At 39.0% G+C, this 21497-nt stretch overlaps 1 protein-coding gene across 2 annotated transcripts in view; it reads right to left on the bottom strand.

Annotated features, from left to right (window-relative positions):
• The window catches only part of sec23a (Sec23 homolog A, coat complex II component), a 102240-nt gene that overhangs the window by 60253 nt on the left and 20490 nt on the right, over positions 1-21497 (bottom strand). For both annotated transcript variants that reach the window (XM_041214620.1, XM_041214621.1), the window contains exons 4-7: positions 19944-20030; positions 17928-18164; positions 16585-16664; positions 5688-5832 (exon numbers count right to left, since the gene is read on the bottom strand). In XM_041214620.1, the coding sequence (XP_041070554.1) occupies positions 5688-5832; positions 16585-16664; positions 17928-18164; positions 19944-20030 (549 nt within the window). The remainder of the gene's footprint in view (positions 1-5687; positions 5833-16584; positions 16665-17927; positions 18165-19943; positions 20031-21497) is intronic.

Here is a 21497-nt window from a genome sequence, read left to right as displayed (position 1 = left end):
GTGTTGTCCAACATGTTTGTCACACGTAGCAAATCGACCATAGGCATGTGGCGAATTGTTGCTGTTCACTTTTAGAGCCACACAACACTGAATTTTGTTAAAGTTGCAACAGTGGGTATGAGTATGGGTGTCTTTCACTCGACTGCTAATTATTATCCATCCCCAAGTGAGCAAGGAGTCACATTGCTCATCAGGAGTCACATATTGGTCAGACCACAACTATGTTTATCAGAATCATAGGTCAATTGCCATGTTTCCAGTGATCTGGAAACTGAAGGGTCACTTGCTGAATGAGACAAGCAAAACAGTCTGCCATTTGTCACCTCACCTGTTCCTCTTGTTTCTGGGTGCCTCATGATCCATTTGGATCTGTAAGACTGCTCTGTGAAGCATTTTGAAAGGTCAATTGTTCTGGAATTTCCTTGGGGAATCTAGTGACACAGGGATGCTAATTGAAAAACTTGGTTTTGTTTAGCTAGTAGAGAGGTGCATGAATGGCAGATAGCGCTGTATGGCTCAGAATGAAAGCTGAAATGTGCAATTTTGGCAAACTGGAGTGGTGCAGTAAGATCCAAAGTGTTCTGCCTTGTTCTTAATAGACCTGTTGAAATGAATAATTGAAAGGAACAGGGTATTATTGGTATAAAAGGAGGGATTGCAGAAGGTTAGCCTTGAGCCAAAGGTCTATTAAATGTAAAAATGCAGTGTTGGATATGGCAAGTGACAGAATTTAAGCAAGGCAACAGTCAGAGAACAGAAGCCAATAAGGTATTCTTTTCTGTACCCCAATCTCCTAGTATATCAATTCTGATAAAATGGTGACAGTTTAAGAATGTTTGTTTTTAAAAAGTAGACTGGAGCCCATTGCCAGAAACAGAACACTTCAATTAGTTCCACTCCTGTTATTTCCCTATTCGCCCTGTAATTTTGTTCCCTTTCAAGTATTAATCTATTTCTCTTTTAAATGTAATGATTGAATTTGCTTCCACCATCTTATCAGGCAGTGCATTCCAGGTCATAAATCGTTGTGCAAAAAATGTTTCCACTTGTTGCCTCTGGTTCTTTGGCTAATCACTTTACATCTGTGTTCTCTCATTATTGACCCTTCTACCAATGGAAGCAGTTTCGCCTTATTTACTTTCTTAAACCATCCATGACTTTGAGCATCTCTATCAAATCTCCTCCTCTGCTCTAAGAACAACCATCCCAGTTTCTTCAGTGACTCCAAATAACTGAAGTCCCTCCGTTTTTGTACCATCCTAGTAAATCTCTTCTGCGCCCTCTTTAATCCTTGCCATCCTTCCTAAAATGGGACGTCCCAAACTGAACACAGTATTTTGGTCAAGGACTAACCAGCGTGTCTTATAAGTTTTAGCACATTTTGCTTTTGTACTCTATTTCTGTTAATAATGCCAAGGATCCCATATACTTTATTGGCAGCTTCCTCAACTTGTCCTGCCACCTTTAAAGATTATGTTCATACAACCCAGACTCTCTGTTCTAGCACTCGCTTCAAAAATTGTAGCAATTCGTTGATATTGTCTATCTCCATTCTTCCTACCAAAATGTATCACTTCATACTTCTTTGCATTAAATTTCACTAGCCTATGCCCTCCTGATTGAAGTCTGTTACTATCCTAATCAAAATTACAAGCAAATAACTGAATTTCTCACATTGAATGCAATTTCACTACCACAAGAAACAGAAAAGTAAACATTAACCAGAAAAGCCATTTTAAAAAGCCTCACAAGAGTAATAAGGTAAAATGGCTGAATATAAGAAAATACTAAACACAAAGAAAAAGATATTCAAAGATGCAAGCTTTCTGAACACCAGAATCTGAGGAAACAATGTAGAGTAAAAGCCAAGTGCCTGAAATGGGCTCTTTTAACTGTTGAAACACTGTTGTCACTTGAACTGTTGTAAGCAATTGAGAGTAACTGGCCAAATATACTTAAGAGATACATACGTTTGGCAATAACTTCATAAATAATTATGTAACAACAACCCTTAGGCAGAGTGTCTGGTGCTGGAGTGGTATTTGCCTGCAGTTAATTATGTTAGGCCTTGTACAGCTAAAGGGGATGCTATTAAAAAATTGACTACTTTATCACAAATGCTCTTGATGCACAAATTATCAAATGTAAAATAAAATTAGATAAACAATTGAAAATGAAGAATGTAAACAAGGTACAGTGAAAGGACAGGGAAATGGGTTTAGAATAATTAGCTGCTGTTGAGGAGTAACCCAATGGCATAAGCATGATATAAAGCAAATGACCTACTATTGCACTGTAATTCAATAAATCAGGAATTTAGAAGTAGGCTACTCTACTACTTCAGTCTGTTCTGTTCAATTAGATCATAGTTAATGTCTGCTATGAAGTGGACTTACCTTTCTCTCAGGGACTTTGAGGGGAGGGGGGGGTTGCTATTTGTTGGGGTGGGTGCCTGGATGGAGGCTGAGGACTATGAAGCCGGCACACATGTGAAGTGTGCAGCAGCGTGTCTGGCCATGTATGCTCTGTTCTGAGATTCTCCACCTACAGTTAAAAGGGCTCGGCCATCCTGACAGCAGTGCAAATACGTAAAAAAACGGCGTGAGAATTCAATCTCGGGACCCAGTGTGGTACCATAAAATGGGGCAGCCTCGAGACAATGGAGAGGGACCATCGGAGGGACAGGGAAAGGTCCTAAAAGAGGAGTCCCAGACAGGGGACATGGAGAGGTCCAGCTAAGAAAGAGGCAAAAGCAGAGAAATAGGCTCCAGAAAGAAAAAGGGCTGCAGTTGGCAGACTTTAAGTAATGAGGGGCCAGGAGAAGCCCTGAAGATCAGAGAAGGCAGCAAGAGATTGGTGACACCATGCTGCAGGGTGAAGGTAATCCTTTGGAGCAGTACTGTTCTGCTTGGTGCTTGTGAGTTGGTGCTGGAGTGCAGACTCGGGAATCCAGGAGGAGAGTCTTGGAAGACGAATCTGAAGCCTGCAAGGTGGACTGTCGTTTAGGTGTCTGAGTGGGAGCGACTTTTGGAGAGAAATTTCAAGGCGAGATCTTCGAAGGTGAAGACTGGAATCCCTTGTGAGAGAGGGACAGAGTTTCAATGAGATTGGTTGACTCTCAGTGTTTACTGACATCTGTGCGGTTAGTTGAGAAATCTACGGAATCGCTTTTGGTTGTGTCTACCATTTATTGTGCAATGTGGTGTGTTCAACCACAGTTTGCCTGTTAATTCACTTGCATCTCATATTAACCCTGAATATTAGAGTATGAGATAGGTATTGTAACTTGTTCTATCTTTCTGAACTTGTATAGTAAAGTTTATTTTGTTTGTCCAAAACTCGTGGAATCTTGCTAAGAGGGTAAAACCACAACTGTCTTGAATCTCAAACTTTGTCTACTTTAAACAAAAAGTTACTGGTCCTGAACCAGATCGTACCAAACATTTGAGGGTCTAGTCCAGGGTCATAACATCTGCATTTTAACTTGATCTACCCACCTTGGTTTCATAACTCTTAAAACCCTTGCCTAACAAAAATCTATCAATCTCAAATTTGAAATTTTCAGTTGATCTCCAAACTCAACAGGTTTTTGAGGGATGGAGCTCCAGGTTTCCATCACCCTTTATGTGAAAAAGTGTTTTCCTGACATCACCCCTGGAATCCCCACCAGAGGACAGTTGGCTCTATATGTTCTATCAATTCCTTTAATCATCATAAAAATTTCAGCTAAATGTGACTCTATTCTATGCTAAGATCATCCCTTAATCTTCTACACTGAAGGAAACATGTCCTATGCAGCCCATCCTCATAACTGATTATTTCTACTGTAAACTCATGTTGGAAAAATTCTAACTACTGGACAGTTAATTTCTTTTAAAGCTCAGGCTCTCCCTCTGCAGGTCTTACAAGGCAACATCACTTCTTTTCGCACAGAAATAAAATAATTAAACCTCAAAATCAAGCTATGTCTTGTAGCAACAACGGCAGTTGCATTTACATAGTGTCATTCACATTGCAAAATGTCTGAAGTATAGTCAGGTAAAATTGGCAAAGGAGGAAATGACTAAAAGCTTGGTTGAAGAGGTAGGGTTTAAGTTCAGTCTAAAACGATGAGAGGGGTAAAGAGGCTTAGGGAGAAGGAATCTTCTTCCCATCAACAAAAAGAAATACCAGTTTCATTAAGAATCTACACGAGTTTTTTTTAACCTACTTTTCTGACATTTAGTCAGAGATTGGTGTTAATTGTATAAATTAAGGTTAAGTGTAGACGGGGGTGGGGGGGACACTGAATAGTTATATGCACACACAGAGACACACTTATTGACACTGGTGGCTGGTGACTGTGGCCTTACACAGAAATATGCAACAAAGTATCGAAACAGATCATCACAATCTATACACAAGACAAGGGCCATTTTAAAGCATACATTAAATAGCTAATAGTGCACAGAGTACCACCAATTTTACTCTAGCCTGATAGATAAATGCTGGAAGTACTGTGGCTACAAATACTTGCCACACATTCTGGTCCACTGCTGGAATCAAAGGCCAGAGCAGGCCTTATGGCTCCCTCTTCTATACTGAGCAATATGCCTATCTAAGCATTTAATTAGCAGTCTGCTAGGCTCTGGAATTACATCAGACTATCTTGATATTCCTGCAATTCCATCCATCTAATTCCACAGTAAGATTCCGACCCTCAACTTTAGCCGATATAAGAATTAAGAGAGTAGGCTGCTCAGCCCCTCGAGCCTGCTCCACCATTCAATAAGTTCATGGCTGATCTGAATGTAAACTCAACCCCACATTCCTGCCTACCACCGTTAACCTTTCACTCACTTGTTAATCAATAATCTACCTAGCTCTGCCTTAAAAATATTCAAAGACTCTGCTTCCACCGCCTTTTGAGGAAGAGTTCCAAAGACTCAACCCTCAGAGAAAAAAATTCTAATCTCTGTCTGAAAGTCACCTCATTCAGGCAGGATACACATATAGCACATAAGAGGTGAAATGAGCCCTTGCCATTTGCACACATTTTTAAAGGGACCCGTAGAAATGTGTAAAAAAAAGACAAGGGCTCACCAGTGAATTAGATGTTTCACTTGGAAGTGGAGAACAACATAAGTTTCAACACAATTTAGATGATGCACAATTCCTTAAAGTTTTGCAAACCAAAGAAACTCAATATCTAAAGGTGATGGTGGTTAGGTGGATAGTGGTGGGGGCAGGGAAGTGAGGCAGCAATCTGGCATATTAGCATATAAACAAATCACTAGCTAACAACTAAATGCCCATGTTACACTTCTAGCAGGGTGCATCATATAGGGAAAATTAATATATTTGTAATAAATTCAACTGAGTAAGCACTACTCTTAACTTATGTGGCTGTACATCTGCTCTCTTGCCAGTTTAATACACAAATTAGAATTCACAATCAGAATCACAGTGCAGAAGAGGCCCATCGGCCCATCGAGTCTACACCGACACATGAGAAACACCTGCCCTACCTATCTAATCCCGTTTACCAGCACTTGGCCCATAGCCTTGAATGTTATGACGTGCCATGTGCTCATCCAGGTACTTTTTAAAGGATGTGAGGCAACCCACCTCCACCACCCTCCCAGGCAGCGCATTCCAGACCGTCACCACCCTTTGGTAAATTAATTACTGAGGGAACAACTCCATACCTCCAGTAGACCAACAGCAATGGATAGAGCAACTCCAGTGGATCTCAGTGGTCTCTTCCCCTGTGGTACAGGCCAAGGATCACGCTGCAACTCTCCCAAAAGATCAGTCAAGTTCATGTCAATTTTTTGAACCGGTTGCAAAAATCTGAAATTAATTTTTAAAAAATTGAATGTTTCAGGCACTTCAAAACAAATCATACTGCTTGATGTGAATGTTCAATTCAGCCAAAAAGTGAATCAGGAGGTCAACACCAATATAAGAAAATGATTAACAAACTTAAAAGAACAAAAATACTAGGACTTAAAAAGAGAATCTCTAAGCTCCAAATAATGTAATGCACAGAACACTTCTAAGCCCCGTCATTATATTCTATTTTATTTACCGTGTGGATGACAATTTCTCATTTACTCATCAGTCAGAGCTTTGGAAAGATTGACTGATATTGGCTTGCTACCAACATTTGAAGGTTGCCTGCTTCTTACTAAAAAATGCATGGGAATTGCTGTTGATTTTATACTATTTGTAACAGTATCATTATTTAACAAAAAGATAACATTTCCTGCCCAGGTGGCAGGGAAAAAAAATACAAACTTAGTCTCAAAACGTTCAGCTAATATATTCTGGTGGTGGCAGAAGTCAGTCAGAAAACTCTTCAGAGCAAGCAAATAGGGACAGTCGGAAATATATCTATTTTGAATCCTTGCATTTGAAGCCCAAATGAATGTATGCTACATATCTTCAAAACTATTATGCTTGATGATAACTTGAATCCAAGTTTTTCTTTAAAATATATGCTTCTGCACTTAGGCTTTTATAATGCTGGTTATGATGAGGGTTACAGAGGAGCTATTTTCTACTGGTCCCCTATCTCCACGCTACCCCAAGATTCTTACTTTCTCCTTTCCTCTCCTGCACTGAACAACTGTCCATCTTCAATTCATTTCATTTTGCACATTCTTGATTTTGTTATCCTCTTGTTCCCTCCAACCCTCTCCATAATACGCGTCCCTAGCCATAGATCTACCCTTTCAACCATGGCATCTCACATGGTTCAGTGGTACTGATCACAGACAAACCTATCAGTCTTGTATCTCTTACCACACACATCTCAGCACCTTCCAACCACTCTACTTTGTGTGTATGCCCTTGCAAAATAACTCTCCACCATGTCATTTACAGTTGCAATTTAAAAGTTCCAACTGCTTATCCTCTGACTTCTATTTGCCACAGCACTTTTACAGCAGTCAATCTGCTCAACTAGTCCCTGACCTGCACCTTTGAAGCCTTTGTCCCAAGTAAATTTTTTATTCTCTCCCGTCCTTGTGATTCCCTCTGATATTAGTAACATAGGAATATTTAACCTCAATAGCCGGTTTCACTATTCAATGGCTTAATTCCATTCACCTGCCCTGGTTCCACATACCTTAATCTCCTTGCTTAACAAAAATCTATCAATTTCAGTTTTGTAATTTTCAATTGGTCTATCCTCAAGCTTTCTGGCGGAAGAGATTTTCACACACAGGATGGTAGAAGTCTGAAGAAGTGCTTTCTGATAATATCCCTAAACAATCTCTCTAATTTTAAGGTTTACAAATAGTCATTTGGTAGTACAGAGCTTGGGCATTGCTGAAAAAAAAAAGACGTTTTGTCAATGCTTTTCGTCTTGCACTCATAAGGACAATTCGCGAGAAAATGCCAATGTCAGGGGAAACAACATATTTATACTGCCTGAGAAGAGAATCTTGATTAGTTGCCAAGTGGACCTTGATTGGGAGAGGCGTTGCCATGGAGAATACTTTCACATATTGTGGGATTCTGAACGACCTGATTTTCACATGCAACGCGAATGTCTTACAGTGTTGCGAGGCCTTAAGACCAACCCGGACGTACACATTATAAAAACTTGACAAAAGGATAGGAAGAGTCATCCTTAACAAGCGTGATGATATCAACAAAATGCACACCATTCTTAATGACAGGCCCAAATTTGTATCCATTGGACCGGCTGCTCAACATGAATGGAGAGCCTTGCTCAAAAGTAAGCTAAAATAACACTTGGACTTTTGTAAGAGTGATGAGCTGCTGTGTGACATATATGACAGGGCTAGTGAAGCCCACATCCCATGAATGAATAAAATAGAAGTTCATCCTCACAGCTTGTTGCGCCCACATATGTATGGGCTGCCCAAAACACACAAAAGTGACGTCCCTTATCTATGACCAGTTCTGCACAGTATGAATTGGCCAAATGGTTGGGTGAATTGTTACAACCAGTTTTGAGCAAGTTTTCTGCATACACAGTGAAGGAGTCCTTCACATTTATCAAAACCATTTGCATGTCACAGATTTGCATATCAAAAGCAATGCTGTGTCCATGTGATCATTTGACAACGTTAGCCTATTCGCCAATGTTCCACTTAAGGAAGCCATAGATATTTGCACTGCAGTATGATATCATGGTGATCTAGACCCACTATCACTGCGTGAATCAGTATTCACTGAGCTTATGAACTTGGCAACTCGAGCAGTTGAGTTCAGCTTTGTTGACATCATGTATGCCCAAATAGATGGCGTTACCATAGGATGCATTCTAGGCCCAGCTCTCGCAAATATCTTTGTTGGGTTCCATCAGAAAGGTGTCTTTGATGGAACGACACCCAACCTCCCCGATATGTGGGCAATGCATTTGCTATATTTAAATCTGCAGCTGCATGTAATAATTTCCCGACATGTCTTAATGGGCTCCATCCTGCGCTCAATTCACCTTTGAAATGGGGCAGTCAAACGAACTCCCCTTCCTTGACGTACTGGTTGAGAAATCAGCCAGGGGATCCTCTACCACAGTCAACCGCAAGCCTACCTTCACTGAACATGCATTGGGATTCTTATAGTTCCACGCACTGTAAGGTTGGTCTTGTTGAGCAACCTCGTAAATGCGGCCCAAGCCATTTGCTCACCATGCAAACTTGACGCTGAAATAAGGCACATCAAAGACATCCTGCGAGATAATGGTTACCCTGATCAGATCATTTCACACTGTACATTGCGCACACTCATGAATGGGCCCAAGGCCATCACTTTCGGCCCTGAAAAGTGCCCAGTCTATCTCACCACACACACACGTACACACAAGGATAATCTATCTCAAAAATTTGAGCAACAGCTGAAGTTAGCTGGTTCACGCTGGTTCTATGCAGTGGCAACGAGTGGCATTTACCATTAACAGGATGCTGCCATCAAGCCAAAAAGACATTATGCCTATCACACAAATGAGTAATGTGGTGGATGAATTCCAGTGCCAGTCTGATGCTAGGTATGTAGGCTGTATGCCCCAAAGGCTGGCAGATCGTATCAAACAGCATGTCCCTTCCTCTGTTCGCAATGAGCAAGGTACAGACTGTATCCAGCCAGCTGCGCTTGCAAAACTCAAAATGGTGTCCAACATTAGATGTGATTCCACGATTGAGGATTATTTAGCAAATATTGTCGAATGTGCTAAGAATTACGCTGACAATCAATTTAAGATTGTCAGTCGGCTCGCAGTGTGGTGTATTTGTGTGTACTGGAAGCTACATATATTAACACACAGGGCCCTGTTCTTACAGACAGAAAGAACATGTACACACATCGCACCTGTTTCAGCTAAACCAAGTAAGTGACAGCCATTCTCTGGTTCATCCCCCTGGGCAATGTGTTGACCAATAAGAGTCAAGCTGCTTGGTTTAAATTTCAAATGATGCGTGACAGTTAAGTGTCTGCACCAGTTGATGGTGACTTTCTCCATGGCAGCCCTTCTACCAGAGTCTCCTTGCCAACCAAAGAGCACTCTTTTCTCATACAGTATAAACATATCGTTTCCCCTGACATTAGTATTTACTTGCAAATTGTCCTGATGTGTGCAAAGTGAAAAGCTTCAAAAAAACACCATTTCTTTTTCAGCTATACTCAATTTTAAGGTTATGCCATCTTGTTCAGGGCTTCCCCCACCAGAAGAAACAGTTTCTTCTACCTAATCAAATTATCAAATCCTTTCATCATGTTAAACACCTCAATTATATCACTCCTTAATCTTGCACATATTTCCCCCTGAAGTCCAAAGGGTGCAGACCTGAACATATCTGGCATACAATAATTTAGCCATCCATCACTGAATCTGGCTGGACTACCATCCATCATTCATCACTTTCCTTTGCCAAAAAAAGCAACTATTCCAGGATCATCCTGCAACGTAAAGATAAATATTGGTGCCTTTTCTCCACTACCAACCATCTTCAAGCCCCTTCCCCTCTAACAAGGAGTTCATGACTTCTTTATTGCTACGATGGAAACCATCCCTTTAGCTGACTCTCCTGCCTCCCCCCTTTCCTCACCCACCAAGTCAACCATCCCAAGAGGCTGCCTCCTACACAATCCTGGGTCCCTCACTAATGTCTCTCCTATATTTCTTCATGCCCTCTCCACATACATCCAGATACATCCTGCTCCTTTGACCACATTCCCACTAAATTGCTGATGATCCAAAATCCTTTTTGGTCCCTAGGCTAGTCAATATTGTGAACCTTTACCGCTCCATAGGTACTGCCCCCTCCCTTTCAAAACAAAATCTCATCCTCAGCCCTTGTCCTTGCAAATCATTTCCAACCTCCTCGAATATGTGGTTGCCTCCCAAATCAGTTTTCAATATTCTTGTGGGTGATAATTAGAAATACACTCTTTACAGCTAAAGTATACATTAGAGCAGTATTTGCTGACGCACAGAGCTGGAAGTATCTGTTAAACAGAATTGCAATGGGAATTTGCTGAAAGTGAGAATTTGGTACGGGGGGAGCTGGGGCGGTGGGGGAAAGGTGCTATGTCATTCAAACCAAGGGTCAACACTAAATATGTAAATAATCAGAGTAATTAATAGGAGCTAAAAGGATAAAATCCAAAAGGGTAAGAAGTGGCAGGCAGTGAGGTAATCCTCAGGAATATGCCACTCTAGAAATTGCAGTCCCGAGTGAATCCACAACATGACAGGGCAAATGGCTTGCACAAGATAGCACAACCAGAAGGGACTTACTCGAGGTAGACAGGTTTCATCTTAACAGAGCTGGAACCAAGGTCCCTTTGGTAGAAAACATTTGAGAGTTCCACAACAACCTAACCATAATAGCACCTGTAACACAATAAAACACTCCAAGGCCCTTCACTGGAGCATTATAAAACAAAGGATGACACCTAGCCACATAAAATGATATTAAAATAGATGACCAAAAGCTTGGTCATAGAAGTAAGTTTTAAAGGGTGCCTTAAAGGAGGAAAGCAAGATGCAGAGGCAGGGAGAGTATTCCAGAGCTTGGGGCCTACGCAACTGAAAGCACCAATGGTGAAGTGATTAAAATCTGGGAAATATAAGAGGCCAGAATTAGAGAATATCTTGGAGGATTGTATGGCTGAAGAAAATTAAAGAGATAGGGAGGGGCGAGGCCAGAGGATCTGAAACAAGGGTGGGAATTTTAAAATCAAGATGTCGCTTGACTGGGAGCAAACGTATGTCAGTGAGCACAAGCGTGATAAGTTAACACGACTTGATATGAGTTAACACACAGACAAGAGTTTTGTATTACCTCAAGTTTACGGAGAGTAAAATGTGGGAGACTGCCTAGGGGTACATTGGAATAGTCAAGTCTAGAGGTAACAAAGATATGAATGACTGTTTCAGCTTGAGATGAGCTGAGATGGGGGTGAAGTCTGAAGCACAAGTTGCCATATGGGACTATGACATAGTATCAATAACAGACACCTAACTCAAAGAGGAGAAGGATTGGAAACTTAATATTCCTTGGTACAAAGTATTCAGTAAAGATAGAAAGGGAAATGAGGAGGCAAGGTGGCAGTGTTGATCAAAGAAACTATTATACCATTGGAGAGTGATGAAGCTATAGAGACAGAATCTGTTAGAATTAACGACTAGAGTAGATATTACGTTACAGGGTGTATACTATAGATCTGAGATGCAGAAGTGGTACAGGAACAAAGCTGCAAGCAAATTACAGAAAAATAGAAGAATAGAGTTGTAATAATGGGGGATTTCAATTGGGAAAGCAATAATGTAAAGGGCAAAGGTGGAAAGGGATTCCTGAAATGTATACGAGACGTATGCTGATTAATGACTTTCTAATCAGTAAGTGCTGGATCTCGTTCTGGGGAATGAATTGGGGCAAATGGAGCATGTTTCAATTGACCAAATTTGGGGAACAGTGGTTTCTCTCATTCTGTGGGTAAGGCGGTTTCTTCTGAATTCCCTATTGGATTTATATTAATGGCCTTTTGTTATGTTCTTCTTCAGAAGAGAGGGCATTCTCTCAGTATCTATCAAAACCTTTCATACTTTTGTAGCCCTCATTAGCTCACCCTTCAGCTGTCTTTGTCTCAAGCAAAGGGATCCAGCATGTCAATTCTTTCCTGCTATCTATACCCACGTATTTCTGGTATCATCCTTGTAACTCTTCTTTGCATCTTTTCTGGTGCCTCAAAGTTCTCTAATAGCAATCAGAACTGCATGCATTACGCTGAAGGTGTGGTCTAACAAAGGTCCAACAGAGGTTTAGCAGAACTTCCCGACTTTACAATTCTATCCCTCCAGAAATAAAACTTAGTGCTTGTTTTTTTTTAATGGCCTTGCTGTGGTGCAACATTTAACGATTGGTGGTGTTCTATAATTCAAACTCTATGTTTAAATCTCTCCAATCAAGTTTCTGCCCTTGCTACAAAGCTGGAACCATCCTAATTAGGCATAGGTAAAATTCTCTGACTGTGATGCATTTTCTCTCTTTATTCTCCTCTACCTCTCTGCAGTCTTTGATGTGATTGACTACACGATCTTTCCTTTCATTTTCCAGCTCAGTTAAATTACCCTATTGCTCTCAGGCATCCAAATTTCTCACTGCCTTTTTTTTTCCATTCTTCTTTATTAATCCTTCATCTCTTCTCTATCCCTGATGTGCACCCCTTAGATTTACATTTACATTTCTTTGCATCACCCTCCTCTTCAATGTCTTCCATTCATTACTGTTTAGTCTTTCTGAAGGACCACTTTTAATACCCAATACACATGAAAATTTTGTATTAAATGAAACAGAAGTTAAGGGAATTGTTCATGCATTAAGAGGGAAATGCCACGAAATATACTGAACAATGGACACAGAAGATTTTTGTTTTTATTTATCTGGATATTCCTGACTGTTCACATTCTTCCTGGGGTCAGGACATGCAGTGGCAAAGTGCTTCCTATTCTTGACATCATAATGGCAGAACTTTGTCTGACAACATGGTCAATATACATTCACATTCTGTTCAGCAATGAAAAACAGGCCCAGTAATGCAGCTAGTTTTACAGTTATCCTGACTGCATATCCAGTGACAATGTGTACAGACAAATCATTCTCCCAAGATCTATGCTTTAAAAAAATCATGTACTATACATTAACTCAGTAGCAAGAGCAGAGATGAACCGAGTGTGAAAATAAAGCAAATAAAACTGCAGTGAGCAAAGCAAGAGAAAACAGCAAGCTTAACAATATAACAATGAATCATACTTTTGCTATGTGAACACACCAAGGAAAGTAAGTGTGTAGTGTACAGGTAAGAACAATCATAAGGCAAGGACAGGACTTTAATTTCAATTTTTTTCTTTAGAAATAGACACAGCTGTAGAGCAAAACATTTTGCATGAAAATATTAATGCAAATAGCCATGCCCTCAATGGATTTGTTTTTCACTATAAGAATGAGCCTACAACATACCTCAATATCCATAAAAGAATTTACTGCAAGGAAAAGAATTAAAAATTTCAGAAAGGCAAGGCCAGTAGTTAGGTTTAATCCAAAAGAGGGCATGTTCTTAAAATTAAAACATCTGAAATTTTAAAAAAGCAACCTCATTTATGTTGGAACAGAAAACTAGATCAGAGGTCTCCACACAAAAATATACAATACATATTTTTTGCATCAATACTGTGAATTCAAAGCATGAATTTTAAAATTTAACTTTTTTTTAAAAAAAAATTAAGCATGTCCTTTCCACTGTTCGCAACGGACAAGGTACAGACCATACCCAACCATTCGTGTTTGCAAAACTCAAAACACAGTGTCCAACATTAGGTGTCATTCCGTGATTGAACAATATTTGCTAAGTAATCTTTAGTGTGCTAAGAATTACACTGACAACAAATTTAAGATCGTCATTCCAGCTCATTGTGGCGCATTTGTATAGAATTCTAGTGTGTACTGGAAGCTACATATGTTAATACACAAGGCCCTGTTTTTTGCAGGCAGAAAGAACATGTACACACATTATGCCTGTTTCAGCTAAACAAAATAAGTGATAGCCATGCCTCAGGGCAATGCCTTGACCAATCAGGGTCAAGCTGTCTGGTTTAAATTTCAAAATACTTGTCAATTAACTGTCAACATTAACTGGTGCATTCTCCGTGGCAACACCTCTACCAATCACAGTTCACATGCCAACCAATCAGCACACTCTTCACATACAGTATAAAATTGCTTTCCGTGACATTGGTATTCTTGCAATTGTCCTGATGAGTGCAAGGTGAAAAGTTTTTTCAGCAATAATCAAGTTCTGTACTACCAAACGACTAAAAAAAAAATCAAGCTTGGTCTGTGGCTACCCACAGAACAACACTGTGGTCAGATGTATTGTTGAAGCCACCATTATTCAGGTATCGTAAAGGTTGAAACTAGAACTCAAAAAGTTGAATTTACAACAATATTTCCAGTGAAGTGCGCAGTGAGTTTATTTCTAAATTTTCCAAGCTCTTGAGACCAACTTAAAAGCTATCATTTTTGGAGTTTACAGCTATTTCATCTAAATCCAGGTGGCAGCAAAAAGCGGAAGAACTCTCAAACTGACAAGAAACCTACCCACTTAATGGCAGAAGTGTTTGGTGGATTAGATACTGACACTCTATCTCCTATTCAAAATCCAATCTAGGCTGAGGGATGAAAGTATCTTCTGTCCGCTGGCTTTAAGGGTCATGTGTAAAACAAGCATAGAGAATCTGATTCTTTCTTCCAGCATCTGGATTGAGACTATAGCACAAAAGCAGCCTTATTTTGGCATACTCAGTCAGAAAGATCATAGGAAATCTTCATGTAGAAAATAGAAAAAACAAAATCAGGGTTGTCCAGCAGTGTAGATATGGTGTGGGGTTGGGGGGTGGTGGTGGGGGGGGGGGGGGTCGTCAATTTATCTGAGGCTGGGGTCAGGGCAGAATAGAAGGAGTTTTATCCTACATACACATAAAACCTTTTAACACTTGATAGTGCCATTGGGTGCTCAAAATAGAAATTGTTACATTTTTTAATAATAACATCCTTAGTAAAATTGGAAGGTACAGAACCAAAAATTTACAGGCTCTGTAGGCCATCTTACTGATTTTAAAAAAATCCTTTAACTATTTGTCCACTTTTTTCTCAATTATCATCACTATATTGGTTTCTTTTGGGCATTTTGACCAATAGTGTGGCAGGTGCAAAACTCAAAAAATTGATCAAAATGGTTTACAATTTAGCAGCACTCCAAGTATAATTTTGAAATGAAATTTATATTCCACTCAAATCACTTGACCTACTTGCTCTTTCTCACTCACTCAATTGAAAATGTCATTTTATTTTTGACCTAAATATCTTAAATGAAAAATTTGCATATTTTAAAAGATTAAATGTTGAATTTAGCACAAAATAATTCTGCAGTTGTGTCATTCTCTAAAACTTAATGTTCAATTCCCAGCTGATGTTATTAAAATCACAATAGCTGGCATTTTGCAAATAACTTCAAAAGAGCCCAGGAACAGGAAATAGCCATAAGAATCTCAGCCAGTATGTCATTCTCCACATTAACTATCCTTATGGTTTAACCAAATTATGCATGGTTTTGTCCTGTGAACCCATGCTCACTCAAAACTGTGTGGTTATTACACAAATTCACATCATACAAAATCCTACCTGCTTTAGCTAGATTCAAATCAGATCAGAGGTATATTAGCCTACTGTTCTAATGATTCCACATCAACAATTGCAATATCACATTGGGTATGCATCGAACATTAAAATTTCAAAATTAAAAATATAGTGAAGTAGAAATAGTTGTCCTTCTTGGATTTTACAAGACATTGTGGAGAACAGAATATCACACATTTTGTTTAAATTAGACTTGCACTTTTTTGAAATAGACTAGTTACTCTGATCATGCAAAATATGAAACTATCATGTCCTTACAAATAATTCCTAAACACGATTTTCCCGATCCTAAAAACGGTCCTTTTACTTTAAAGTTGCTTCTTCACTAAGATACTATTTCAGTGATCATGAAAAGTGTTAATCCTTGTATTTAGGGAATGGCCTAACTCAAATATGTCAGTGGCAACTAAAATGTTTGCTTTCTCATGATACAAGTTAATTGCCAGGTTTTGGAGTCAGGGGCGAAGCAACATCACTTGCCACTGACCTCAAAGAAAGCTGTCCACAAAGACCTTACAATCCCTGTGGTGTGGATTTTACTTGCCTGAGGTTAATTTGAATTTGGCACTAAATCAAGGGGAGCTCCGGGCATCCAGTACCAGTGATGGTTAAGCAGCTAATCTCATTGAAGAATTCTCCAACAGCAAACCAGAAAGTAAAAAGCACTGATTATGTTGCACTATAAATTTTAGAGAATGAAATAAGGATTGGGAATTACCAACAGCAACTTGGATTTCTGTGTTTAACTGTGCCTGTGTACTCACTTTCACAGGGTAATGATGGGAACATGGACAGTTTTGCTATCATCACAACCGTAAAATTTAGGCCATTACTTTTACAGAAGTAATGCCATGTATTTAAAGTGAAAGTTTACCTGTTGGATGGAGGTGGCTGCTGAACTTGAGGTCCACGACTTGCTTGGGTGGCTAACGGTTTAGTTAAGCCCAACATATCCTATTAACAGTGCAAATTAAAGCCATCAATCATGCAACCAGAACTACTGTCCAAATTTCCACTGAACTAATCTATATTAATACAAAAAAGTCACTAGGAAGTAGATTTCAAAGATCTAAGTTTGCAGGAAATTCAGAGACATTATTCCTATGCAAATACACTTTGCTTGTGAAGTGATCAAAAAGTACACAAGAGAACTTTGTCAACAGTTAAAACTAAAGAACCTGGAGAAAGTTCAGGAAACCATCATTTTAATTTTGTCAACTAGAGAAGGCATCAATTGTCTTCCCTATCCCAGATTTATCTTTAACAGTGTGTGTTCTTATTGCACTTATTGTACTCCAGTAGCTGCAAAGGTGGTTCATAAAGACTCTGAGGCTGGATGAAACCTCCCAATATGTGCTTCATGTTATTATAACTGACTTGCTTACTTAAATGGGCAAAGTATCCTAACATATGATAATAGCCTTGGATGTAGAATTTGAAAACAAGTCACAAAATACTCTTTTCTATTATCATGTTATCATTTACATAGATAACTGTGCAATGATACAATCACATTATTGCGAGCCAATACTCTATTCCAGAACCACAGCAGAGTTCCATCCAACAAATATTGAGTAGTGTTGCATATATTGCAATGGAATTTTACATTTGCCATCTGCTGCACCTTTTGATTTGCCACATTGCTTGTTGTGGATTATTTAAATTAGTTTCACAGGAAATTTTGGTGCAAGGTAGCAATGGTAAGATTGATGTGCAAAACAGCAACATTTAGGAAGCATGGCAAGCTCAACAACATTGCAGGAAATCTTGAGTCTTTGTCTTTGAATTATATTTCACATATCAGACAGCAATATGTATTCACTGACCTGGCTATAAAAACAAATTCAGCAAGGCACAAGCAGCAAAAAGATTCTGTCTCAGCACACAGTAATCAAATTTAAAATGTCAAAAATGTTTTGAAAAAAATATAGACTTGTTGAATTGTGACAGAACTTGTCAGAGATAGTCAGCAATTGTTATTTTTGTGTTTATCTTTGATATAGAGTCTCCTTTCCTACAGGTACAGAAGTACTAATTAGGTACTGATGCATGCTCTGCCATTAGTGTGTTCTTCCAACAAATATAAAGTATGTCCGCAGTTTTAACTTTAAAATAAAACTTGAAGTTTAATTTCCTAAGTTTTTCTAAAATATATAAAGAAGATGATTTAAAGTCAATGGCTCATAACGCCTTTTCCACATCAACACTACAGCTTACCTGAAGCTGCTTTGCTGTTAGGTCTTTTGTGCCCCTGAAGACATAGCTCTTAGAAATACCCTCACAACCAAGCTCATGAACCTGCACCATTCTGCCAAATGTAATAAGACCAACTAAAGCTGTAGGTGGCAAAAGACTCAAGGACATTTGCATGGATTCTTTCAAGGCCTGCAGATCTTCATCTTCCATGCAAGTATCCACAACATAAAGGAAGATTAAAGGCATTTGTGGGCCACGCTGTGGAAGAGAAAAAAATAAGCTTTGTTCAATAGTTTTAAATAACCAATTGTGCACATTTTCTGAAAAACCTGAAAGTTCTAGGCATATTATGACATAAACTTTAAGATTCTAGTTTACTAACAAATTTAATTAATCTGACGGTTGTCACTCCAAACACAGCAAAAAGCAGCATATAAACTAACAGTAAGATAAGATAAATGTTATATAATCTGTTGTTTAGCTTTGAAAAATAAACAGCCAATTTAAGGAAGGAAATCAATTTCAGCATTCTGCTGACATTCATGTACAACCTCAAGCTTTTGTTTCCAGTTTATGACATCATTAAAACTCAAAAATTGCAGTATTGCAACTCCATGTAACTTACATCAGCATCCTCCAACCCAACAACTCTCCAAGAATTCTGTGTCCCTTCAAGTCTAAAGTGAGATGGAAATTATCTTCTATTTTGCATTATTTGATAGATGTTATCAAGTACATTAGTGTACAGCTATCAAATAATGTAGGGCCACATCATTTTAATAATCAGAAATCACAAACATGAGGACAAAACTTATATTGAACTTTGTTCTTTATAAATAAATAGGAATCCTTCTTTCTTCAGCATTGCCCAGATAAGTACTTCACAATGGTTTGGAAGTGGTCGGAAGGCGGGGGCAGGAGAAGGAGAGGAATTCATTTTATAAAGGTTTAAAATCCAAAATAACTACACCAACTTGGATTACACCAAGGTCACCATTGCAATTGACTCTGCAACTGGTCTTGTAATTTCTACTCTTATCATCAATTGTCAAAACCCTGGAATTTTCTCAAGAATCTGCATTTTTAGACAGCTTCAATTTCAATGAAATCAATAACTTCCTCTGTAGTTTCTTTGGCCTTTGCTTGAGATCAGCATCTGAAACTCAGTCTCTTTTGATTTTTGCTCGTGTTTCTGTCTTTATTTCCTCGGCTTAGGTTTTTACATGGTGTTGATGCTTGCTGTAGTATTTTATGATAGGTCCTCATGCTATATCTCCAACATTTTTCTTCCTCTAACTTGCAGGTGCTTATTTCTTATTTACTTATGTTTGTCAGCCTCTGCTTTGATTCTCTTCATTTTGGCATCGAACAGCTGTTAATGACAGTAATATTTCTCCCACCTAACGAGATACAGTGAAACAGAAGTGGAGGACGTACAACAGATATGAAATTTTAAATTGCAGATGTCAAGAACACCCACCTCTAAACAGCAGGATCCTCTAACTATGCACAGCTGCTATTCTTCCTGAGACCTTGGTGGGGAAGCAGTGGTGACTATCCTACTTCACAAAATCAGCCAGGAACAACAGCCAGGGTCAGAAAAGCCCAGCAAGTTTTTAAAAAATAATCAGTTTCCTTATGGCCAAGGTGGAACAGGAATCTCTCCCACCCTTGATTTCCCTCAACCCATTTCTCTCTCCCCTCCTCCATCATCACCTCACAATGACCAGGGTTCCCCTTTGGGATCATGTGCTGTTGTCCTAGGGCCATTCACTGGATTTCAAAGGCAGAGCAGCACCTTGCCAGCCACTTTGATCAGGAAGTTATCAAGTGACATGCTAATAAAGTTTGGCCATTAAAATTGATTGAGACTGCCTGCTACCGCTTCCAGACTATCCGGCCAATCACATTGTTGTCTAGAAGCCAAAATCAAGTCCCATAGCTCCAAAGTGTAAAATTATGCAGCAATTCAGTAATTTCCGAACAGTACAACTACCCAAAGTCCGAATAGTATAAATTATGGTTCAACAGTCCTACCTGGACTACATATTCAATTGTGGAAAACTGTGGTAAAAGTTCAGCTGGTTGGTTCATCTCAGATATCCCAGAATAGGAAGGAGGAAACTGTTTTTAAATGAAGAAAATCCATCAAAATAGATATTTTAAAAGCCACAAATAAAAAAAAAACCTTCTCTTCCATACAAAACACTTCTTTTACTCACTTTGAGTATTTGACCCAGTGGGATACACTATATCCTGTACTGCAAATTAGCAAAAAGGATAAGCAAATTAGGGAGGTAAATGCGAGGCTAAAGGAGTGATAGGGCACTGGCACCAGTACAAGGACAAGAAAGAATTGCACCACTGGGACAGGCTCCATTTGAACTGGGCTGGGATGAGGGTGCTTGCGAAAAGAACAAACAGAGCAAACACAAGGACTTTAAACTAGCAAGGGGGTGTGTCATGAAACTACTAATGTATATAATATTATTGGGAAATATTTTAAAATAGAGGTCTAGTGTGTGGATGTGTCTTAATTGGATTAAAGCCAGTTAGTCTGGGTGCTTTGATGTGTACTAGTTTTGAGATGTAAGAGAGGTAGAGTGCACTTGCATTTTTTGAATAGAGCATTAAGGCGGTGAGTGAAATCTGGCACCTAGCTAGCAGAGACCAAGCAAAATGTTTATATTACTAATAAAATTGATACTATGAAAGTGGTTTTATTGTTAGAAGAGGTGGAGCTCAAAGAGGCTGGTGATACAATGAGAATTTACATTCAATGAGCTATGCTAGGTATAACTTCAGCAGCTTTCATGTGTGCAGGGCAGAGGCAATGTAAGATCAAAGTAGCTGTAAGCCTACAACTATCTCCACAGGAATTAAAGTGAAAGGAACATCATTCTGAATGTGTATGGTGAAAATGCTTTGCTTGGTATCTGCTTAAAAATCTATAAGTTGCTGTTGCCTTAATGGAGATTAGTTTGGGAATTTGTTAAAAGTTGTGATAGTAGCAATTTGCAGCCATGTATATGTGTTTAATATGTTGTAACTTAATAAAATGTTTCATTTAGTTTAATATAAAACCTCTCAAGGACTGGTGGTCTGATTCCTGAATTTAGAGTTGCACCTCAAACACGGAAATAAAATATAGGTTATGACAGTTGTTTAAAGTTTCCCTCTGGGATTTTTAAATAACTCAGCTTTACCAAACTGTTGTTTCATAACAGGTGGGAGAGGCTTTAGCAGAAAAGGTAACATAAATAACATTTTGAAAACAAAGATCGGAAAAAGAGTAGAGTAACAGTTAGAAATTGTGCTTTGGGCACTACAAGAAAAGAGAAAACTAAACGATGTATAGTAATTAAACCAGGAAAGCAAAATTAAAACCATAAAACATTAGAGCAGGTGGTCAGGTTAGGATGCTTGGGTACTTCTATAAATGCAGAGTACAAAGAACAAATTGAATGAATTATAGCACAGAGCAGATTCCCCACCTATAACCTTCCAAAGATCTCTTGATTCCAGGACCATTTCTTTCCTGGGGAACTGCTCATGTCACACTATTACTTAAGGTAGGACTGGAAAACCAGG

This window comes from Carcharodon carcharias, chromosome 20, assembly GCF_017639515.1.
Source record: "Carcharodon carcharias isolate sCarCar2 chromosome 20, sCarCar2.pri, whole genome shotgun sequence".
In the NCBI taxonomy this organism is placed as follows: Eukaryota; Metazoa; Chordata; class Chondrichthyes; order Lamniformes; family Lamnidae; genus Carcharodon; species Carcharodon carcharias.
Note: the sequence above shows the minus strand (reverse complement) of the source record. Positions and strands in the feature narration are given on the sequence as shown.